Source organism: Neofelis nebulosa, chromosome 5 (assembly GCF_028018385.1).
Source record: "Neofelis nebulosa isolate mNeoNeb1 chromosome 5, mNeoNeb1.pri, whole genome shotgun sequence".
NCBI lineage: Eukaryota > Metazoa > Chordata > Mammalia > Carnivora > Felidae > Neofelis > Neofelis nebulosa.
In genome coordinates this window covers 93,998,981-94,024,419 of record NC_080786.1, presented here as the reverse complement: position 1 = coordinate 94,024,419, position 25,439 = coordinate 93,998,981, and the positions used below count along the sequence as shown (strand labels likewise).

Here is a 25,439-nt window from a genome sequence, read left to right as displayed (position 1 = left end):
GAGCTGCCGGGATTGGACATCATCCTACAGGCAACAGGGAGCCACTGAATGTTCCAGAGTAGGGGAGTTTTATCATCAAGTTAGTTTTTTTTTAGAAAGATTTGTCTGGCAGTGGAGCTCAAGATAGAACAAAATCTTCCTGGGCTGTCATTAAGAACTCCCCTAATTTACCTGAACTCTTCTCCACCAGACTGGTCTAGTCAGCATTCTTGGAATTCACTACATTGTTTCTTGCTTTCCCACCTTGTTTATACCATTCCCTGTACCAGAAAGTGGGTGGCATTTACTAAGTGCTTATTATATGCCAGGCGCTTAACCAAGTGTTCTGCATGTATTGTATATATTACATCACGTTGTATCATATCGCAGCATAGCATCTCAAATCACCCCCTCTAACCAGTGTTAGAGTTCTTACTGCATAGCCTGGATTTGCCCTTCTTTATCCACTTATGTCACAACATGTGAGCCCTTCAGGGTGAGGGTCCTGTCTCGGCACCCTCTAGTGTGGTCTCCCTGTACCGTCGGCACCCTATAAATAAATGCACACAGTCTCCTCTTTTTGTTCAGCACATAAAAACCCTGCTTGACCTCGCCTACCATATGTAATCTCTTTAGAAGGACTTCTATCACATTTTTTGTGCCTCTCTAGAGCCCTTAACATAGTTTGCTTGATATTTTCATACTGGCCATGTTATTTATACCTGTGAGCTTCAGTTTCCTCACTTATAAAGTAGGAATAATTCCTCCCTCATAAGGTAGTTGTGCGTTGGGTATAAATAATGGATAGAGCTCAGGGATCAGCACAAAGTAGGTGCACAGTTATGCCCATTCCTTTCTTGTCTTCCTGAGGACAAAGGTCTTACCTTCTTGACCCTTCGGCTAGATGGCTTCTGTACACATTTCAAGGGGAATCATTGTCACTGGGAGAGAGTAGGTGCATTGATAGTGGCTGGGGTGAGTCAAGGATATGCACCAGAGGGAGGATCCGGTCTGGATACTTCTACAAGAAAGAGCTGACTTGGGGGCGCCTGGGTGGCGCAGTCGGTTAAGCGTCCGACTTCAGCCAGGTCACGATCTCGCGGTCCGTGAGTTGGAGCCCCGCGTCAGGCTCTGGGCTGATGGCTCGGAGCCTGGAGCCTGTTTCCAATTCTGTGTCTCCCTCTCTCTCTGCCCCTCCCCCGTTCATGCTCTGTCTCTCTCTGTCCCAAAAATAAATAAAAAACGTTGGAGAAAAAAAAAAAAAAGAAAAGAAAGAGCTGACTTGACTTAGCATCTGAGACTCTAAAAGTGGGAAGGGCAGGGGTCTCCAGAATGCAATCCACCATCAGGAGCTCGGTTGTGGAACACAGCTAGTCCTTGGCCACACCAGGCCAACAGGTCAGGCAAATACTTCTATTAAACAAGGAGTAATTATCTCAATGGGGTTTCAACATCTAGATTTCAACATCTAGAAATTGCCTCACTGACTTCAGAAGGCCCTCTGACTGCTTTAATGAAACTTGTTTTTCAAAAATCCATGTCTTTCTTTAAAAAAATTATTATAGGGGCGCCTGGGTGGCGCAGTCGGTTAAGCCTCCGACTTCAGCCAGGTCACGATCTCGCGGTCCGTGAGTTCCAGCCCCGCGTCAGGCTCTGGGCTGATGGCTCGGAGCCTGGAGCCTGTTTCCGATTCTGTGTCTTCCTCTCTCTCTGCCCCTCCCCCGTTCATGCTCTGTCTCTCTCTGTCCCAAAAATAAATAAAAAATGTTGAAAAAAAAAAATTAAAAAAAAAAATTATTATAGAAAATTCAGAAAAGCAAAATTAAAAATACAGAAAAGCAAAAATCATTTATTTTCTACCACCTAAAAGTAATTACTATTAATAACATATCAATGTGTTTTATTTTTTATCATTTAAGATTTGGGAAAGGGTGGTATAAAAGAGACACTGTCAGTCTATAGTCTTTATCTTTGTTTCTTGCCTTCCAGCTTTTTTTTATTCTTTAAAAATGTTTTCTAGTTTTATTGAGATATAATTGACATTACTATATGAGTTTAAAGTATACAGAATAATGGTTTGACTTACATATATTGTGCAATGATAACAGCAATAATTTAGTTAGCATCCATCATCTTATATAGTTAGGATAAAAAGAGAAAACAGAAAAAGAAAAAAAAACTTTTCTCTGTGATGAGAAGTCTTAGGAGATACTTTCTTACCAACTTGCCTATATGTCATATAGTAGTGTTAACTAGAATCATCATACTGAACATGACATTCCTAGTACCCACTTATCTTGTAACTGGAAGTCTGTACCTTTTGACCACCTTTCTCCAATTTCCTCTTCCCCTGCTTCCTGTCTCTGGTAACTTCAAGTCTGACCTCTTTCTCTATGAGTTGTTTGTTTGTTTGTTTGTTTTAAGATTCCACAGGTAGTGGGATCATACAGCATTTGTCTGACTTAATTCACTTAGCATCATGCTCTCTGGGTCTACTATGTTGTTGCAAATGGCAGGATTTCCTTCTTATGGTTGAGTGATATTCCATTGTGTGTATGTGTGTGTTTAATCCATTGATGGACACTTGAGGTGGTTCCCTGTCTTGGCTATTGTAAATATAATGCTGCTATGAACGGGGGGGGGGGGGGGGGGGTGTGTGTGTGTGTGTGGCAGATATCTTTTTGAGTTAGTATTTTCATTTCCTTTGGATATATTCCCAGAAGTAAAATTGCAGGATCATATGGTAGTTCTGTTTGTTTTTTTTTAGAACCCTCTATACTGTTTTCCATAGTGGCTGTACCAATTTACAATCCCACCAACAGTGCACAGTTTCTTTTGTCTCTATATCCACACCAGCATTTGTTATCTCATATCTTTTTCACAATGGCCATTCTAACAAGCAGGAGGTGATATCTCATGGTTGTTGGTGTTGATTTGCATTTCCCTGATGATGAGTGATGTTGAGCATCTTTTCATGTGTCTGTTGGCCTTTCATATATCTTCTTTGGAGAAATGTCTACTTTTGTCCATTTTTAAATTGAATTTTTTGGTGTTTTTTTGTCTTTTAGTTTATTTTTGTTTTATTTTTTGCTTTTGAGTTATATAAGTTTTTTGCATATTTTGGCTATTAACCCTTGATCAGATATATGGTTTGCAAATATTTTTTCCTATTCTGTAGGTTGTCTTTTCATTTGTTGATTATTTCTTTTCCTGTGAAGAAGGTTTTTATTTTTTTTATTTTATTTATTTATTTATTTATTTTTTAATTTTTTTTAACATTTATTTATTTTTGAGACAGAGAGAGACAGAGCATGAACGGGGGAGGGTCAGAGAGAGGAAGACACAGAATCTGAAACAGGCCCCAGGCTCCGAGCTGTCAGCACAGAGCCCGACGCGGGGCTTGAACTCACGGACCGCGAGATCGTGACCTGAGCCGAAGTCGGCCGCTTAACCGACTGAGCCACCCAGGTGCCCCCTTGTGAAGAAGGTTTTTAGTTTGATGTAGTCCTACTTGATTATTTTTAATTTCTGTTGTTTGCACTTAATATATCATCTTCAAAAAATCATCGCCAAGACGCATGTCAAGGAGTTTTTTCCATATGTTTTCTTCCAAGAGTTTCAGGTATTACATTTAAATCTAATTCATTTCAAGTTAATTTTTGTAAATAGCGTAAGATAGGGGTCTACTTCCATTCTTTTACATGTTAGTATCAAATTTTACCAGCACCATTTATTAAAGAAACTATCTTTTCTCTATCAAGTATTCTTGGCTCCCTTGTAAAATATTAGTTGACTGTATATGCTTGGGTTTATTCTAGGTTCTTGATGCTGTTTCATTGATCTATTTGTCTATTTTTATGCCAGTACCATACTGTTTTGATTACTATAGCTTGATAGTATAGCTTAGAATCATGAAGTGTTTTTCATTTTTTTATCAACATATATTGCTTTTGTAACTTTCTTAAGAAGAATTTTAGTGTTTTTTTTTTTTAATTTTTTAATGTTTATTCATTTTTGAGAGACAGAGCATGAGCAGGGGAGGGGCAGTGAGAGAGAGAGAGAGAGAGAGAAAGAGAGGGAGACACAGAATCCAAAGCAGGCTCCAGGCTCCAAGCTGTCAGCACAGAGCCTGACGTGGGGCTCGAACCCACAAACTGTGAGATCATGACCCGAGCTGAAGTCGGACACTCAACCGACTGAGCCACCCAGGTGCCCCTAGTTTTTTTTTTTTTTTTTTTTTAACATTTATTCATTTTTGAGAGAGAGAAAGACAGAGCACAAGTCGGGGAGGGGCAGAGAGAGAGGGAGACACAGAATCTGAAGCAGACTCCAGGCTCTGAGCCATCAGCACAGAGTCTGATGTGGGGCTCAAACTCATGAACTGTGAAATCATGACCTGAGCCAAAGTCGGTCACTTAACCAGCTGAGCCATCCAGGTGCCCCTTCAAGAGGAATTTTAAAATAAATATTAACCACTAGGTGTTGAATGCCTAAAAGCCATCACTACCGTAAGGTAAGGCCTGCAGTGGGAGAATTTCAGGCATTTGAATAGTTAAGGGCACAGAACCAATCAGCTCTTCTTCAATGGTGTCTCAACACTTGGCCACCAACTCATGACAAGGAGGCTTTTTCTATTCCTCCCCAATTATAGTACTATGAAAAAAATAGGAACTTTGGAGTTAGTCACACTTGGTTTGGGAGCCCAACTCTGCCATTTACCAACTGTGTGATTTGGGGCACCTTACTTAACCTATCAGAATCAGCTTTCACATTTTCAAAATGGAGAATTTCACCTATTTCATGGATTGGCTATGATTATAGAATGGGGAATGCCAGGGTTTTTTTTTTTGTTTTTTGTTTTTTAAAGCGTCTAATGCAGTGCCTGACACATAATAAGTGTTTCTCCTTGAGGGATTCAGGTATCCATGGAGCACAGAAAACCCATCTGGAGAAAAATGACCAATCTTCTGTCCAGCAAAACATTTTGAGCATTCATGTTTTCAATGCTATTCTAGACTAATGAGACAGAGTATTGTCCTCAGTGTCTCCAAGGAGCTCACAACTTAGTGTTGGGTAGGAGTAGGCTTGCAAAAAAATTTGTTAGATTTCATTTTTGTTGTTAAATCTCATTTTTTATGAAAAATTTTTTCTTATAGTTCAACATTCAGAAGTATGAAAGAATATATAATGAGAAGTCTCCCTCTTATAGCCCTAGTCCACCCCCTAGTTCCATCTCCTATAGGCAGCTAAATTTATGACTTCCTTATGTGTCCTTCCATAAATATTTAATGCATAGATAAATGAATTGCATATCTGTTCTAGTCTCTATTTTTAAGAAACAGATGGTAGGATACCATTATGCCTGTCTGCACCTTGTTCTCTTTGCTTGACAATATGCCTTGGAGACCACTCTGTATCTGTACATGAAAGTTTTCTCATTCTTTTTAATAACTGTATAGTATTTCACTATATGGATGTTCTAGTATTTATAAGAGGAGCTTCCTATGGATGGGCAATCTTGTGCCATTACAAAAATTGCTGCAATGAAATAAGCTTGCATATATGGAAATATCCTGGAATTGAGACAATGAAAATGTTCTGAAACGTGATGGTTGCTTACCTCTGGAAATATACCAAAAACCACTTAACTATATGCTTTAAAGGGTGAATTTTACAGCATTTGAATTATACCTGAATTTTTTTAATGTTTATTTATTTTTGATTTTTTTTTTTACATTTATTTTTGAAAGACAGAGAGAGACAGAGCGTGAGCAGGGGAGGGGCAGAGAGAGAGGGAGACACAGAATCTGAAGCAGGCTCCAGGCCCTGAGCTGTCAGCACAGAGCCTGCCGCGGGGCTCGAACCCATGAACTGTGAGATCATGACCTGAGCCAAAGTCGGAGGCTTAACCAACTGAACCACCCAGGTGCCCCGTGATGTTTATTTATTTTTGAGAGAGAGAGACAGAGAGAGAAAGAGAGAGAGAAAGTGGGGGAGGGGCAGAGAGAAAGGAAGGCACAGGATCCAAGGCAGGCTCCAGGCTCTGAGCTGTCAGCACAGAGCCAACATGGCACTCGAACCCACAAACCGTGATATCATAACCTGAGCCACCCAGGCACCCCTATATCTGAATTTTTTTAAGATTAAAATAAAAAAACAAAAAACTTTTCTCTAAGGAAAACATGCCAAAGTCAAAATATATTTAAAAATTTAGAAAATTAGAAAGCAATTACTTTGCTTTTTTAAAGAACAGACAGCATAACACTTTTTAAAATAAATACCACACATTTTCAAATTTCTCTTTAATTCGGCACTAGGCCAGGAGGAAGAGAGTAGAAAGAAATTACAAGGCGGAGGAAGAATCAGAGGGGAAGTCGCGGGGGACAGCGACCTCTAGGCAAGCGGAGACTCCCAAAGGCTAGGGAGAAGGAGTTGCAGGACAGAAAGGGTAGGACAGAAATAAAACGCAGGAGCTAGCAGAGAGAGAAGTTTCGGGGAGCCACTGTGACAGCTCTTAGATTCCCGGGGTCAGGAGGGGAGCTAGGAAGTTCTCTGCTGACGGCCAAGAGTAATGGAAAAGTAATTGAAATCTTTACTCCATCTCTTGAAAAAAATGCCATTGTGCTGCCCCATTCACAGCATAACAATGCTGCTTGAAGTCCTCACTCTGCCCTATGCATGGCAGTAGATGTTCAGAAGATTTCTTCCCTGTGCAGCGGCTTGTTTCCCTTGCTCTTTTACCCTCCTCCTGCAACAGTCAATTCTTCTTCACCCACCCTTGGCCCTTGGTCCCTTCTAGCACCTCAGTCACAATGAATATATCCTTCATTCCTGAAAGTTTTCCCCGACTGCTTCCCAATTCCTACCTCCTGCCTCTTCCTGCTTTCTTCCACTATAGTTTGCATTTCTAATATAAATGGAAAAGTACAGTAGGTACTCTTTTTTTTTTTTAATTTTACTTATTTATTTTGAGAGACAGAGTGGGAGGGGCAGAGAGAGAGAGAATCCCAAGCAGGCTCCGCACTGTCAGTGCAGAGCCTGATGTGGAGCTTGAACTCACCAACCATGAGATCATGACCTGAGCCGAAACGCAGAGTCGGACCTGAGCAGAAACCAAGAGTCAGATGCTTAACCAACTGAGCTACCCAGGTGCCCCTAGTATGTACTCCTTTATAGTCTGGCTTCTGTTGCCCATATGCTTTATCATTTATCATTTATCATATGCTTTTGATGGCTGAGTAGGATTCCATTGTGTGTACATACCATTAGACTTCACTTTAAAGATTAGGAATGCAGGACCCAGAGAGGGGATGAAATCTGACCAGTACAAGACCTTAACAAAAATCCAGAATGGGGGGGAAGGAGGGCCATGTTTCCCTAAAACCCAAATGCAGTTTGCACTATGACATCATATGGTTGCCATGACCACATAAGTAACCAAATAAAACTGTGCTTGTTCCAATCTCTGTCTCTAGATCTGATCAGGTCCTGGCCACACAGGGAACTGGGGCATCTCAACAGACATTTCTTCTGGGGGGACTTAGAAATTATTTAACTGCTGGACTTTTCTGCACCAAATCCTTGAAGAGTTAGGAGTTGAGGAAAGAAGTGCCCCACATTACTTATAAGTATAAAATGTCTGTTAGTTGTACCAGGTTGGATCAAATCAGACAAAGGCTTTAAAATGTTGTGTAAACTGTAAAGCATAAATCAAAGGCAAAATTATCTTCTCTATCAGAAACCACCTCAAGATTTATTTTGTGCTCGGATTAAAATTTAACATTTAGGATTGCTGATCCAGGAAAAACAAAACATAAAAGGGTCTTCGAGAACCATCCGTGAAACAGTTCAAAGAAGTTATAACATTCTATCACAATCAGCAACTGAACTGTGTGTACCTCTGTAGGAGGAGACGTGAAGTTCTTTGGGTCCATGATAAGCCCTCAGAATTAAACTGGCTCTGTGACTCTGACTTCTAACATTACTCCTGCCCATGCCTAAACTGACAGTGAAAGCGTTCTTTCCATCTATGACTACTCAGCTATTTTGTGTCAAGCTTCTATCGTATCCACAATTCTAGGGTGTCCTCAATTTGGCTGCACCCCGGAGACAATAGTCTACAGAATTCTATAAACTCTTAGTACCCTCTGCAGCACCACTCACCAATATTACCTTTAGACCCTTGCTACCCTAAGGGTGGGCTGTAGAGGGGCAGTATTCCTATCACCTTGGAATTTCTTAAAAATGCAAATTCTTGACACTCTTCCCCCATTGGAACCCACATGTTAACAAGATCCCAGTAACCTGGGTCACATTAAATTATGAGAAACTCGTGTCTAGACTAGTGGTTCTTCAGCCTTAGCGCGTATCAGAATCTCCTGGAGGCAGCTGCTGCTGGTGCACCTGGTCCAGGGACTGCAGTCTGAGAACCACTGCTCTGGCTCTCAAGCTAGATGATTATGGAGATTCAGTGGATCCTTTCCCATTTACTGAGTATGACGGGGAATTCCTTCATCTTCCAACTCAGCCTGAGACAAGAATCCAGGAAAGCTAACACTCCTCAGGGACCCGGAACACAGCCTCCTCCCCTGAGTTGTTTCACTCTTGCCTCTTGTTTAAACAGAGCTGTGGACGAGAGGTTCTAGGGCCTCTGTATCAAAGCCAGAGTAAATTTGTGGTGGAGGCTCCATCCGGGAATGTGTTTTCTCCACCTTTAAATTAAACAGACCTGAGGTACTGCACCTAAGAGCTATGGTACTGGAAGGGCCCTACCTGAGAATGGGATAGGACAGGTTGGTGACCCCACACTACACCTTCTGTAGAGTGTTTCATAAAGGCCCTTCAAATCCAGGGCTTTGTCTTGAGTCCTTCTTGGGAATACTCAGAGCTCTTAAGTCCACTTGTGCCCTGCATGGCACAACAGCCATATACCTCGGTACAGAGATGTGCTGTGGACCACACCAAGGCCAAGCATAGCCCCGGGACTCTAACTCAAAATCTGTGCACTGTTGGATCCTGCCGCCTTTGTGTTATAGAAACACACCTAAATGCATAGAAAAGAGACTTCAGACAAGCAAAATTACCTTCAAATAGAAATATTTAATCCAAGAAGGACACAGAAGCCATTCCAAATAGTAGATATGAGTGTCAACTGGTAAGTGGTTGATCCCCTCTACCCCAATCATCCGTTGGATAGGAGGAGGTAAATTATTTTCACCAAGATTACATCTCACAAATTACGAATTTACATCACAGAGAAGCTTCAAATAGAAATAATAACTGTCGTTGTAGAATGCTTATTATATGTCAGGGTCTGTGCTAAATGTTTACAGGTATTACTTCAATCCTAACTATGAGGTTAAAATCACTGTTATCCTCATTTTACAGATGTGGACACTGAGAAACAGAATTATTACATATGTATCTTGCCTAAGGTTACAAAGGCAGTTTGACATTCAGACCTGTGTTCTCAACCATAGACCAAATGTGGCAGTCATAAAACAACAGCTTGGTGCTGTAGGGAAAGAGTTGGCCATTATTGTGCACAATAGGGATTAAAACAAAAATGCAAAACATTTTTTTTTAAACATTGAACTCTGTTTGCTTGCTTATTTATTTGTTTATTATTTAGCAACATGGGGGTGGGAGACAAAAATCTCACCAAGAAAACTATTTCATAAAACAGATCAGAGTATAGCTCTTTTGGGTGGAGCCAGGCAGAGGTCCTGGACCCCTCCCCATTCTCACAGCCCCTCCCCTACCACACTCTGCTCCCACCTTGTATTCACTAATAGTGAGTGGTTCCACCTTGCTGGTTTCTGGTCTCAATATTTCCAATCCTGAATCCATTCCCTGCCCTCTTCCTACCTGAGATAACTAAGAAGTTTTTCCCCAGTTCCAATCATGAAAGAGCAGGACAAAACATGGATGTGTCCTGGAGGGGAATGGTCCTGGGTGTGCACGGCCTTTGAGAGGTAGGTGAAATACTTTAAGGATGATGAATTTTACTGAACATCCAAAATTATAGTTGGTAGTTGAAAGAAATGGTGGGAATTGTTTAAAAAATATTGTAATATAGACTCTAGGAAGAATGTTAAGTCTGAACACCTGGTGTCTACTTATGTAATGTCCAGCCCAACTTGGAATTGTGTGCAGGCATGATCATGCACATTAAGCTTTAATGGATTGGCATTACTCTGATCTAAGGCATTAATGGATTAGGTATATTTGGGAAGAGGGGGCACAGTGCTAACCCAAGCACTAGTTCATGAAGTTCCATACCACCTCCATGACTGAAGACTTCAGCACCCAAGGCTTTGGTGCTCCATACCAAACCACCATTCACAGCACTGTCATGGAGGGACCTCAGGTGGATCTCTTCAGGGACCAGGGCGGCAAGAAACTTGTTCTCTCCATGCCATCCAGAAGGCCTAAAACTGCCATTCTGTCACTGAACTGGCTGGGCCAATCAGGGTCAGCTTTGAGGAGAGGTTGGCATAGTCAGGCTTTTCTACCCGGGCAATGAACTTCTGAAGTGGCAGGAATTCCAAAGGCCATGGTGGTCCCTTTTATGTGGTCCATTCAATCAATGACTGGTTTGACCCACTCAGTGGTCTTGGTGGAGGGCGGTTCTCACCTTTAAAAAAATACTTCAGGGGTGCCTGAGTGGCTCAGTTGTTTAAGTGTCCGACTCTTGATTTCAGCTCAGGTCATGATCTCTTGTTTCATGAATTCAAGCCCCACATTGGGCTCTGTGCTGATAGCGTGGAGCCTGCTTGGGATTCTCTGTCTCTGTCTCTCTCTCAAAAATAAATAAATAAACATTAAAAAAAATACCTTAACACTTTGACCTTTTAATAACTTTTAACGTTCTGGTGGACATCTTTAGTCTTTTCTCCTTTGCGTTTTTTTTTTTTAACATAGCTAAATTCACAATGTATATTTGATTTTGTGCCTTATTTTTCTTTTGCCTACTTATATCATAAGGATTTTCCCACGTTAATTACTTTTCATAAGCAACAAATAATCTTGAATGAGGTAAGTAAATCTATCTGCACCTTGGTTTCTTCATGTGTAGTATAGGCAATTGTATCGTGCTAGCATTCACATTGAAAGCTTTTAAAACACAGGTTGCTGGGCACCACCTCCAGAATTTCTGATTCAGTGGGTCTGGAGTAGGGCCTGAGAATTTGCACGTCCAACAAGTTCCCAGGAGATGCTGATGCTGCGGGTCAGGAGACCACACTAGGAGAACCAGTGAAATGAGGAGATTGAGTTGTGGGATTTCCAAGGTCACTGCTGGTTTCAAAATCTAAGTGTTTGCATATTTTTCAAATTTTTTTAAAAAACCCAACCAACTCTTAAAACACATGACTTTTCTAAAGTTTAACAAAACCTCATGATTTTTTAAATACAAAAGAATATCATCTACCATTTAAAAGTAATTGTTTCCACTTGTAATTCACATGCATTCCATACTTGCTTCTCTTTGAAGTTACCTGGAGTTTTAAAAGGATATCTTTAAAGAACAGTTAGACTTATATCTAATACTTTATTGTTTCTCTTTGCATAGTTCCATATGTATTGAAGAGCTGTGCAGAATTTATAGAGACTCACGGCATTGTGGATGGAATTTATCGGCTTTCGGGAGTCACCTCAAATATACAAAGGCTAAGGTGAGCTAAAAGAAGAGCCCCCAAAGAATTCTCCCATGAGCCTTCCTCTGTCCATACCTCTGTTCGCCAGAATTGGGAGTATTAAAAACCTGAAGCAGTTGAGAGAAGGGTGGCAGGGCAGAAGATCAAGTGTGATGTTTTCAGATGCCTAACTGTTCTTAATCTAATCAGGAAATCCTCTAGTCTGATGTAATTCTTTCCAACAAAAGCTCCTGAGAGTTTTTAATCTGTTTCTTTGTCTTGCACCAGGTTTAGCCTTCTTAGGTGGATTCAGCTGAACTCAAATGATTTAAAATACAAGTCAGGAAAACACGATTTATTATCATTCACTTGTCTACCCAGAGTTCAGTTGGATCCCAATTACATAGTGTTCAGAACTTGGAGATGATAGTTTTTCTGTTGGCACACATTCAACATTGGATATTTCACTTGGTCAGGAAATCACAAATCTTCATGATTGTGCATTTCTTTCATTGAGGCTGCTATTTTATTTAATTTTAATTTTTTTTTTTTAATTTTTTTTTTCCAATGTTTTTTATTTATTTTTGGGACAGAGAGAGACAGAGCATGAACGGGGGAGGGGCAGAGAGAGAGGGAGACACAGAATCGGAAACAGGCTCCAGGCTCCGAGCCATCGGCCCAGAGCCTGACGCGGGGCTCGAACTCACGGAGCGCGAGATCGTGACCTGGCTGAAGTCGGACGCTTAACCGACTGCGCCACCCAGGCGCCCCTAATTTTAATTTTTATATAGAGAGAGCACAAGTAGGGGAGAAGGGCAGAGGTAGTGGGAGAGAGAGAGAGAGAGAGAGAGAGAGAGAGAGAGAATCTTGAGCAGGCTCCACCATTAGTGGAGTTTGATCCCATGACCCTGGGATCATGATCTGAGTGAAAATCAAGAGTCAGACGCTCAACTGACTGAGCCATCCAGGCACCCCGAGGCTGATATTTAAACGACTATGGATAGATGGGTTATTTCCAAATGTATTGCTTTTTCCTAAACAATTCTAGAATTTATCCTAGAGTTTTTTGGAAGAAATTTCTGTCACATTGAATTAAGAGTATAATAACCTTCACACAAAACACATGTGTATGTTTTATATGTATTACATATATCAAATAAAGGGAAAAGATATACAGTATATATACAGAGTGTTTTATCAGGTGGTATTTTTATATATTTATTATATGTTTAGTTATAAATATAGATTTTTGAAACAATAAAAGCATTCGCGTTACCAGAATAGTCTGTTAAATTTAACAGATTGTAAAGTTAATGTATTTTTGTCTTCTTCCTCTGACTTGGTTTTCTGTCCCTCCCCCTCAAATCGCAATTATAATGAAATTATACCAAATGAATAAAACATCTTTTTTATTCCTGGAGAAGTGGTGACTGTTCAAAACTAATAAGCTTATTGTAACCATAGATTTTAACAGATCTATGTGCTTTTATAATTTCACTAATTTACTGACATTTTTTAGAGTTTCAACAAATACTTTTTAATGTTTCACTCTTAGCTCTGAAATATACCAACTACATGGTAGTACTGTAGGAGAACATTTGAGCAATGGCCAATTCTTTTTCATTTAAGAACCAACCCTATTAGCCTCGACAGGGAAATTTTGGCTAAATAAATGAATAAGCTCCAAATTATTCTTGTTCTGGCCTCTTAAAGAAACACACACACACACACACACACACACACACACACTTGTGAATTTATAAGGCCGTTGCATGGTTTTCTTTTCAGGGCCCCACTCAGCTCCTTTCAGGTTTGGCCACCATCAGGGATTTCCCCACCCTTTGTTGAAGGTCCAGAACCAGGTGACAGGAAAATGGGCAGCGAGCTGTTTTGAAATGCTGGTCCCAAGAGTCCTGTTGACTTTGCCACTACTTGGCTGACCAAATGAATACTGTCAAGAAACCTAATTCCTCCTCTATGTTAAAGCTGAAAATTGTCATTTCTTAAACAGATTTTTAACTTGTAAGTGTATACTGTTTGAGGCAGTGTATTCACATAAGCTTGGTAAGGAAATGGTTTATAATCAGAAACAAGGCCTGGAATCTGATGATGTTCCCAAACACCTCACTATACATTGCTTATAAGAAGATATTTATGGGGCGCCTGATTGGCTCAGTCAGTTAAGTGTCTGACTTTGGCTCAGGCCATGATCTCACGGTTTGTGAGTTCAAGCCCCGAGTCGGGCTCTGGTCTGACAGCTCGGAGCCTGGAGCCTACTTCAGATTCTGTGTCTCCCTCTGTCTGCCCCTTGGCTGCTTGCATTCTGTCCCTCACATTGTCTCAAAAATAAGTAAACATTAAAAAAAAAAATTAAAAAAAAAAGAAGATATTTAGAAGCTGGTCTATCCTGTGGGAGTCCCTGTCAGGCAGCTTAGAAGTTTCCATTTAGCAGCAAGGAGATAGTTGCTTAAACCTTGGGTTTGAGTCTCCAGATAAAACAAGTTTGTTGACGTAGGTATATGGAGATGAATGATAACAATCTGACTCACTCTGGTTTTGGTCTCTCCTCCAAGAAAGAAAAGTTCATTTGGAACAAAATTTTGGAAGAATTGAAATCTCAACAGGCTTTTTTGGCGGATTGTTTTCATATTTCCCCACTGTTCATAACTGAAACTGCACACATAATGTGCTGAGAAATCCATTTGTAAATGGGCATTATGTTTTCCTAATGACAGCAGCTTTTACAGGGAAGATCCAGACCTGACTTGATAAGTCTTCCCATAGCTTCCTTATGCCAGGAAAAGAAGGTCATTTTGAATCGAGGTCAAAATGTAGTCAGATCAGCAGTTTAGGGTCTTTTTACCCCTAAGCAGTCAAGCGGCTGCTTACATAGAACACATGTTCCCGAGGTTGTTATGTCTCTGTCTGTGTTGTTTCAGGCAAGAGTTTGGCTCAGATCAATGTCCAGATCTGACAAGGGAAGTGTACCTCCAGGACATCCACTGTGTGGGCTCACTCTGCAAGCTGTACTTTAGGGAGCTGCCCAACCCCCTTCTGACTTATGAGCTCTATGAGAAATTCACGGTAAGTGTTTGGATTTCCATTATGGTTACTGAGTGGGACACGTGGATGGGCCAAGGAGAGTTTCAGCACTAAAATAACAATAATAATACTCACCAGATGGCTGGCACTATCTTAGCCAGGCAATGGAAATAGGATGGTATAGGGAAGAAAGTAAGGTAGTGGGTCTATTGGCTAAATTTTTCCTTTCTTAAATTTTCAGAATCGTGGCTATTTGTTTCAAGAGCTGGATTAAAATTACTTCTATGTTTATTTAGCTGAATGTACCTCATAGTATAGGGGGAAAACTAAGAATGAGAGATGTGAAATGACTGGCCCAAGGTCACACAGCAGGACAGGAACCTGGGACTCCAGATGTACACTCACGGCTAGTTCATTTTTATCAGGCGACTTCTTCTGTATTTCTTTTGGGGGGTTGGGAATGAGGTGGGCAGGTAGAGAAGGGAGAGAGAACAAACCCAAATCAAGAGAGAGATCAGAAAGTTGGAAAAAGAAAATAATCTGGGAAATGCAGCCAAGAGGAAGTGTAGGCCTGTGAGTTGGATTGGTGAAAGATAGATGGACAGAACACCTAAACAGCAGCTCTGTGGTTACCAGATAGGGGCACCTATAGGAAAAGTAGAAAGCATAAATGCTTACAGGATGTCTATAGAGACAGATTTAAAAATTGGGCTTGAGCATTTGGCTGCGGGGATGGAGGTGCAGAGTAGGTACAGTTGGATTTAACCAAGATTAAGGGTGTATTCAGCTAATAAAGGGGATGAGGAAGATGAGGCTATATACAAGAGAGTGATTGAAATAGTTGACCATGGAATTTTGTCTGGATAAGAAGGGAAGTGAGGCCTTAAGGCAGTGTGTAACAGTGAAAAAAATATTATTGATGGATTATTGAGGTCAACAGACTGTTAGTATGAGGTGGTCAGAGGTGATGCTTGAAATTAAGATTTGTAGGAGTTGCAATTATGGGTAAGGACCAGATCTAGGCTCTAACATGGGCAGCAATCTTTCTCATGGCTCCTGTAATAAACTTCCTTTGAGCATATAAAATGTTCTTCAGTTCAAAATGATATAGGACTAAATGGATGCATTTTAAATGTTGAACTTGGACCATTAAAATGTATTTAAGAGTTTTCAATGATACAGAGAAACACTCATAATGATACCTGGAAAAGAACAGATACATAATTGTATATTAAAATGTGATTAAAGAAAAAGATATTCAAAGGATTAACAGCCATTTATTTCAATAATGAGATTATAGTTTTCCCTGCCTCTTTAGACTTTAACTTTCAAAATCTCATCTACTAAAAGCACATTAACTTTTTAATGAAAAAAAATGAGGCCAAAACACAAAAAACTTGGGCTTAGTGGTTGACTACTGGGGAAGCCAACATATACCAGCTGATGTGAAGTGTCAGTGATTTGTGGACCCTAAGAGATCTAAGTGGACCTTGAGAACTAAGGCAAAAGCCACTCTGAGTAGCTAAGTCAAAAACAATGGCAGTCTCTGACCATCAAAATCACAGAGGAGTCTTTCCCAGGAACCAGGAAGAAAAATTGTGGGTCTCATGTGAGTCTGCCAGATTATAATACCATCACCATATGTAATTATTTCCTCATTTTAAAAGTAATCATATTCAGGGGGCACTTGGGTAGCCCATTTGGTTAAGCATCCGACTCTTGATTTTGGCTCAGGTCACGATCTCATGATGAGTGAGTTCGAGCCCTGCATCGGGCTCTGTGCTGACAGTGCGGAGCCTGCTGGGTATTCTCTCTCTCTTCCTCTCTCTCTCTCTGTTTCTCCCCAGCTTGTGCTCTCTAGCTTTAAAAAATTTAACAAAAATAAAAATAAAAGTAGTCATATTTGCTAAAAGACAGTTTGAAAAATGGAGGAAAGTGGAAAGGAACCCTTTGTCTCTTCTTGTAAAGACCAAAAACAACTACGGTTAACATGTGGGATTTTTTTTCACTCTTACTCCTTGCACAGTGTTTTTGTTTTCCCAGATGAAAATAGAATTTTATTGCAAAAATGAAAGTAATATAGAAACGTATAAAGGAGAAAGTAGAAATCCCTGGAAATCTCACACCCCAGGCATATCTGCAGCTAACATTTTAGGAGACATCATTACAGATTGCTCCCTCTCCCTCCCCTCTGACTCTTTCTCAAGCTCTCTCAATCTGTCTCTCTCTTTTCACTCTCCCTACTTTCCCTTCTCAATACTATATATCACTGCTTTGCAGTGTTAACTCAACAATGTGTCCATCTTTCCGCGCTGACAAATAGACACTTTTTACAGAGTATTCTCTCATATGCGCAGTGAATTTCTAAAGCCAGTTTCCTACTATGGACATTTAGACTTTTTGCTTCTCAACACTTTGCTTTTACAAAACAACATATAATAAACATTTTTGTACATATATCTTTATCCTTTTGCCTGCTTATATCTTTAGGGAAAAAAATCATAGAATTAGATTTACTGAGTAAAAAGCTTTTATTTAAAATTTTGTTGGGGGGTGCCTGCGTGGCTCAGTCGGTTGAGCGTCCGACTTTGGCTCAGGTCATGATCTCGGGGTCTGTGAGATCGAGCCCCGCGTCGGGCTCTGTGCTGACAGCTCAGAGCCTGGAGCCTGCTTTGGATTCTGTGTCTCCCTCTCTCTCTCTGCCCCTCCCCAACTCATGCTCTGTCTCTCTCTCTGTCAAAAATAAATAAACATTAAAAAATTAAAATAAAATAAAATAAAATAAAATTTTCTTGGGGCGCCTGGGTGGCTCAGTTGATAAAGCCTCCGACTTCAGTTCAGGTCATGATCTCAATCTCATGGTCCGTGAGTTTAAGCCCTGCATTGGGGTCTGTGCTGACAGTTCAGAGCCTGGAGCCTGCTTTGGATTCTGTGTCTCCCTTTCTCTCTGCCTCTCCTCCACTTACACTCTGTTTTTCTCTCTCTCTCAAAACTAAATAAACATAAAAAAAAAGTTTATTACTGCAACACAGACTTTGGAGAAAGACTTTTATTTTATATTTTTCTCAATTGTGATAATTCCTGTTAGTGTTATCTGGTAGGTCTCAAGGTATTTAAGTGCTATTTGTCAATACCTAAACTATAAAAGTTACATTATTTATTTCATATAGTAATTCATAATCTTTTTTGAATCACAGATCCTTTGAGGGAAATGATGAAAGTTCTGGATCCAATTCTCAGAAAAATGCATATTCACACAAAATTGTGCCCAAAATTGCAAGTGATTCAGGCTTCAGATTAACAATTCTATGAGTGTCTAGGAGCTACTCGTATCTTTAAATATATGTATATTTCTTAAACATATATCATATAATATTATATATATATACGTATATATATATATATATATATATACACGTGTATATGTATATATATATGTGTGTGTATATATATATATATCTCCTCAGCAACAACTTGAGTTTGAGACTAGTTTATAGAAGAAATCACACTTTAATGTTAGCATTTATTATAAATTAAGATTACAGTAAATAGAAGCTATTTAAACTTTATGATCTAACTAGTAGGGTTTCACTGATCTCTGGTGGATAATGTAATAACATAACAGAAAACACTAAACAAAGAGAATAACATTTAGTAATGAGCAAATTTAGAATATATTAGGATTTGAGAAAACTTACTTTCATTTAGCATAATACACCAAATATCTATGAAGCAAGAGAATATATAAACAGAAGAAAAATCCAGTTTGCTTATTTTAGAAAACAATTATTTTAGGATGCTAACTAGTCTTTGACCCTTTGCTTAACTGTGACATTTGAACCTGTTTCATCACAGGGGCAAGGAACCATTTTTTCATTCTGTCCTTTCATTCTGTCAAAAACATCCCCTAGGGGTACCTGGGTGGCTCAGTTGGTTAAGCGTCCTGCTTCAGCTCAGGTCATGATCTTGTGGTTTCTGAGTTCGAGCCCCACACTGGGCTCTCTGCTATTAGTGTGGAGTCCACTCCAGATCCTCTCCCTCTCTCTCTGCCCCTGCCCCCCCTCAAAAATAAACATTAACGATTTTTTTAAATCCCCTTATCTTCCATGGAAACATGGATTGTCTCAGCTCAGAAGCTGTCCTCAGAACTCTACCTTGACCATTGTGCCATGTGCTGCTGGTGTGAAAAAAAAAAAAAAAGTTTAAAATTTTGTGATGTATTGCCAAATTGTTCTCCAGAGAGATAAGAATGGTCTTTTCCCTGCAGCCTCACCAACCAACACTGGATATTTTTAATTTGTTAAATTATTTGCAATCTGAATCAACCAAAAATATATTTAATTTTTGTTTTAACTTGTGCATAAGACTTTATTGTTTGTTTTCTACATGGTTTTAATCCTCTTTTCAGTATAATAGTGCATCTTAGAATATGATAGAATAGAATATCATCTCGTTAAAGAACAGAATGAGTCTAATTTATTTTAACTAAGTTTAATTTTATGATAGTTGGGGGATAGATAAGAATTCTTTTTTTTTTAATTTATTTTAATGTTTACTTATTTTTGAGAGAGAGAGAGAGAGAGAGAGAGAGAGAGAGAATGAGTGGGGGAGGGGCAGAGAGCAAGGGATACACAGAATCTAAAGCAGGCTCCAGGCTCTAAGCTGTCAGCACAGAGCCCAACGTGGGGCTCAAACCCACAGACCATGATATGACCTGAGATGAAGTCAGACACTTAACCAACTAAGCCACACAAGTGCCCCAAATTCTTATCTGGAAACTTTAGATATACGGTTTCTTCATAAATCTTGCTTTTAGGCTCAGAACAAAATCTATATTTATCTCTTCTTACTTTCGTTCCCTAACATTGCTAATCATTTTGTTCTCCCACAGTAACACAGTAATACCAAAGCAACATTATTGTCAACTTGTCATCATATTTCCAGGAAATCTAACATGGTATTGACACTAAAAAATAAAATAAAAGTATTTTGCTGTGCAACTGACTTCGACATAGGTAGGACCTTAGTGAAGTTAACTATGTTGAAAAATTTATCACTTAACTAATTTCTTTGATCACAATAAATTATGATGATATAAGCAAACCTTCTTCAGGAATATAGAAATAGCTCTGTTAACAGTGTCACAAATTCTTACAATGATTTATTTAAACCCACTTGCATGGCTAATGTAGAATACTATGTCAATGGAATAATAGGACTAGAAAAATATTAATGAAATTATACTAATGGGCTTATTTATTGAGTGCTTACTACATGATAAACTTGATAAACTTATTAAAATGTTGTACTTAATCTTCATAATAACTGTATGAAGTAGGTTTTATAGTCTCTTACAGATGAGAGAATTACAGATGAGCCTCAGAGACTCTCTTGTCTGGGTTTGTACAGCTAATAAATAGAAGGAAAGGTTTAATATTCTGTCTCAAAAGTACCATACTATTTTAAAATAGAGTTAACAACTCCTATATAGGCCCAAGCATTCAATAACTTAATATGAAGTAAAGAAAGCGTCACAGAGTAACAAAGGAACAATTCAATCAATGGTAGTAGGAAAATTGACCATTAGGAAAGGAGGAAAGTCCAGTTACATTCTTACCATTTAGCAGATTTTAGGGTGAAGAAAGTCTTTCTAACAACAAAAGCAAAGGGAAAAAGATCAGCAGAGACAAATGTAACAAACTAAACTACATATAAATTATTTTTCCTATGTAAAAAACACCTTAACAAAATTAAAAGGCAAATGGCCAACTATAAAAACCATCTACAGTAAAGATGATGGGAGATTAATATTCTTTAATTATATGGAATCCTACCTATTAATAAAGGGGAAAAAACCCATAAATAACCACATAACAAAAAAGCCACCCGCTAAACAAATGAGTGAAGAACCTCAACAAACAATGCAGAGAAGAAATACAATTTTTAAAAAATTATAAATGGACCCAAAACTGATGTAACATTGTGCGTAACTGTGCTTCAATTAAAAAAAAAAAGTCAGGGGCGCCTGGGTGGCGTAGTCGGTTAAGCGTCCGACTTCAGCCAGGTCACGATCTCGCGGTCCGTGAGTTCGAGCCCCGCGTCAGGCTCTGGGCTGATGGCTCGGAGCCTGGAGCCTGTTTCCGATTCTGTGCCTCCCTCTCTCTTTGCCCCTCCCCGTTCATGCTCTGTCTCTCTCTGTCCCAAAAATAAATAAAAAACGTTGAAAAGAAAAAAAAAAATTAAAAAAAAAAAAAAAAAAAAAGTCAGATGGGGCACCTGGATGGCTCAGTCGGTTAAGTGTCCCACCTTGGCTCAGGTAATGATCTTTTGGTCCTTGAGTTCAAGCCCCTCAGTGAGCTCTCTGCTGTCAGTGCAGAGCCTGCTTCAGATCCTCTGTCCCCTCCTCTCTGTGCCCCTCTCCTGCTCACACTTTCTCTTTCTCAGAAATAAATAAACAATTTTTAAAAAGTCACATAGGTAGACAGTTTTGAAATGTAAAAAAAAAAAAAAAATTATTTATTTATTTATTTATTTATTTATTTATTTATGTATTTAAGTTTATTTATTTTTGAGAGGAGAGAGAGAGAGAAAGAAGGAGAAGGCCAGAGGGTGGGTGGGAGACAGAGGATCATAAGCAGGTTCTGGGCTAACAGCATAGAGCCTGATGTGGGGCTTGAACCCACAAACCGTGAGCTCATGACCTGAACCAAAGTTGGATGCTTAACCAACTGAGCCAACCTGATGCCCCTAAGAAATTTTTTTAATTAAAAAAACTTATTAAATGTATTAGAAAAATATGTTTGTATATTAAAGAAACAATTTTTTAACATTAGTATTTCATGCTGGTGATCCTGTGGTGACAGTGGCTCTTGTATGGTTTTCTATTGGAAGTGTGAACTGGCTGGATATCTCAGAAAGTCATTTGAAATTACTGTCAAGAATCCTAAAATGCTCATATTTTTAATATAGTAACTCTATTTCTAGAACTACATTCTAAGATAATAATCAGATGTGTACATAAATGATTGACTTATAAATATTTCATTCCAATATTATAATACCAAAATTTGGGGAGTATCTGTGTAACAATAAGGGATGAGTTAAAATAAATGATAATAAATCTACTATTTTTAATCCTGGGTAGCCATGATAAGTCTCATTTCTTTTTTTTCTTTTTTTTAAGATTGTATTTCTTAAGCGTATTTATTGGCCACGATATAAAGTTAAATGGAGAAAAAAAAATAGTATATGCAAGTGAATAGGAAATGATGCCAGTATTCATGTTTGGTGCTGGGAAGTCCTGGCAGATTGCTTCTTTTATGTTTCACATGTGAGCAGGTTAACAGCAGTTAACGTCTGTATGGTAGGATAGCAAGTGATGATAATTCCCTCATTGTTCATATTTTAATTTTTAATCACGTATTAGTTTCCTATAGCTGCTGTAACAAATGACCACAAACTTAGTGGCTTAAACAACAGAAATTTGTTCTCTCCCAGTTCTAGAGCCCAGAAGTCTGAAATTAGTTTCACTGAGCTGACATCAAGGTGTGTGCAGGGCTGTGCTCCTTCCAGGGAGCCTAGGGAAAACTGTTCCTCACCTCTCCCATCTTCTGTTCGCTTCTGGCACTCCTTGGCTTGTGGCCACATCACTCCCATGTCTGCCTCTGTGACTGCACTGCCCTCTCCTCTCTCTGGGGAAGATCTCCTTCTGCCTCCCTCTTATAAGAGTAGCTGTGATTGCATTTAGGGCCATTGAGATAATCCAGGATCATCTCATCTCAAAACCTTTAACTTAATCGCATCTGCAAAGATTCCTTTCCCAAATAAAGTAACATTTATGGGTTCCAGAGATTAGGACCTGATATCTTTGGGAGCAATTGCTCAACCTACAACATTACATTTCCTTTGCATCAGAAAAAAAGTTCATTTTAGGAAAAATTCAGTCTTCACCAGATTGATTCAGGTAAAATTATCACACCCAAAAGAAAAGTTGCTGATTTGGGATTTTTAGAGAAGGCAGTTTGGGGAGGTGTTTAATTTTATACTGAATTTATATTGAAATAACCCTTTCGTGTATCGGTCTCCCTCATTCAATCCTAAACTTGCTGAGGACAGAAACAGTGTTTATTTTGTTCATTATTATGTTTCCTTTCCCTGCTCTCCAGCTGCTGGAAAATGTTGTCACTGTTTACTTGGTAAATGTTTGCTGACAGGTTTGCAGATCCACACATATTTGAAATGCCACTTGAGGTGGGGAACAAGTGTGTGGCAAAAGCCGACTGACCGTGAGCTCAAGATAGCTACAAAGGGGGAGAGTGGCCAGCTGCCCTTGGTTTGCCTAGAACTCCCCCAGTTTTAACACTGGAAGTCCTGTGTCCCAGGAAACCCCTCAATCCCAGACAAAGCAGGATCATGGGGAAATTAGAGATGGGCCAGGTCATGTAATTGTAGCCAGGGCCCAGGGGTACAAGAGCACCTGCCACTGGAGGTCCCACACAGACCAGGTTCCACCACCACTGCTGACAAAACCCAAAGGCAGAGACAAGTGGTGGTGAAGCAAGAGAGGAATTATTTCAGAGAGGCCGACACTGGGAAGACAGCAGCTCGTGGCTCAAAGACTGTCTCCAAAGTGCTGAGAATACTTTCAAGGTTTATAGAAGGAAAATGTGGGGCAAAGGTGGGTGGGTACAGGCAAGTAGGTAGTAAAGATCAAACCGATCCTTGTCCTGGGGTCAGTCACTCCCATCTTGCTGACTCAGGGCAGTCCTTATTGCTTGAGGGGCAGTTTTGTCCCCACCAGGGGATACTTTGCCCGCAGGGTCTTTTTCCTGAGTTAAGAGATAAGCTGGAAAGAAGAAAATCAATTGAAAGTCTGAGGTCAGACGGAGGTAGTTGAAGTTCTCTTTCATAATCATGCTTGTTCCACATGTGTGACAAAGATGGAAAGGTATAACGAGTGCCTGAAAGGACACACTGGTTGCCTCTGGAGACAACCTGTGAAGGTCTGTGCCTGGGAGGAAGACTTTATTCTGTATATTCGTTTAAATGCTTTCATTTTTAAAATCATGTGCATCCGGACGCCTGGGTGGCTCAGTCAGGTAAGCACCTGACTTCTGCTCAGGTCATGATCTCGAGGTTCGTTAGCTTGAGCTTGAGTTGGGCTCTGTGCTGACAGCTCAGAGCCTGCAGCCTGCTTAGTATTCTGTGTCTCCCTCTCTTTCTCTCTCTGCCCTTCCCCTGCTCACACACACACATACACACACACACGCTCTCACTCTCTTAAAAATGAATAAACATTAAAAATATTTTTAAAAATAAAATCATTGCATGAATTACTTTTGAGTCTAATAGCTTAAAATATTTTAAGATAATAAAAATGGCTTTTTAATGATTTTTAAATAATTGATGGAAAATCAAGGGCAATACTGAGTTGCAGTTGGATTACAGTTGGAAAGGATAGGCACGGGTTGTTTGTCCACCATGGTGACAGGGCTGCGAGGTAGCAGGACGTGAGCTGTAAGTAAGGGTGCTGGTGGTGCTCAGGTAAACAGATAAAACAGGAGCAAGGGGCCCACCAGAAGGGAGAGAGTCTAGTCTTGGATGGAGTCCACAAAGGGCAGAGAAGCAGTCTTCTTGATACTGATTGGAAGAGAGCAAATAGTCACAGATTCATCCTTAAATCTTTTAAGATTTAATTGCTAGCCAGATTAGCTTGGCAAAAGTTGAGTGAAATTCTCTTTCAGGCAAAAAATTGGCATAGGCAGAGTTTTAACTCCCCTTCCCCAATTTCCCAGTGGTAGGTTCTGCCAACCTAATGGGGAAACATAAAGAGTGCTAAAAACAAGTTTTCAAGGACTGGACCCTCCAGGAGAAACTACAGGATCTAGAGGGCTTCTGAATGGGATGGGGAGAGGCTGTGAACAATGAAATAAACAAGAATCCCAAATGGGACCTACAGGCATCAGGGGATGGGCCCGCCCAGCCTCTCAGAACAAAGATGACTAACAACTTCCTAAAATATCAAAGAAACTTTCCATGAGGGCTGTTAAATTGACCTGCACCTTTATTCCCCAGACACAGGTTTAGGAGGGTGGGGGCACTTTACAAAGTTTGCTGGGGGGAAGAGAGACCTCCCACTCCTCCCTCCCCCTTTGCAGGATAGAATGTGGGAGGACCCGTACCACATTCCACAGTCCCTCCTTCCTCTGGAGCTTCTCTCCCGTGGCTTCCCTTATGAGGTTCTCCCTGCCTTGGGAGTCTGGGTCTTCTCCACAAATCTATTTTCTAAATGACTTCTCAGAAAGAGCAGAGATGTCAAGGTGCTTACTCCAGGCCTCATTCTTGTTCCCACCCTCCACCTCCTCCATATCTCAAAAATTGAGGTTTACAACAGAGATTGTGTTTATGCTGGCTCTCTTCTCAGGCTTGCACACCCACCAGAAGATTGGGACACCTGTGACTGTGACCCTCCCGGACCCTCATTTCTCCCACCAATGCTCAGGAAACAAAATCTCAAGCTTTCCTATGTAGAGAATTTTGATTGCCTTTTTAAAACAGTTGGTTTCTGTGCATGTTTTATTTCAATTAAATTAAGAGGGGGAGAGCAGAGAAAAGAAAGGGGGAAAGAAACCACTTGGTTGACAAAGCCCTGGCATGATGTTCAACAAATATGGAGGGAGTGCCTCCTGGGTGCCAGCCCCTGCTCCAGGCACACGGACTCATCACATCCCTGCACTTGTAGAGTTTATATCTAGCATGAGAGACTGACAATAAGCAATAAAC

The 25,439-nt window shown here is 40.0% G+C and overlaps 1 protein-coding gene across 1 annotated transcript in view; it reads left to right on the top strand.

Annotated features, from left to right (window-relative positions):
• ARHGAP31 (Rho GTPase activating protein 31) overlaps nucleotides 1-25,439 on the top strand; it is a 115,484-nt gene that overhangs the window by 54,728 nt on the left and 35,317 nt on the right. Inside the window, exons 2-3 of the mRNA XM_058731314.1 lie at nucleotides 11,552-11,654; nucleotides 14,555-14,699. Coding sequence (XP_058587297.1) covers nucleotides 11,552-11,654; nucleotides 14,555-14,699 — 248 coding nt within the window. The remainder of the gene's footprint in view (nucleotides 1-11,551; nucleotides 11,655-14,554; nucleotides 14,700-25,439) is intronic.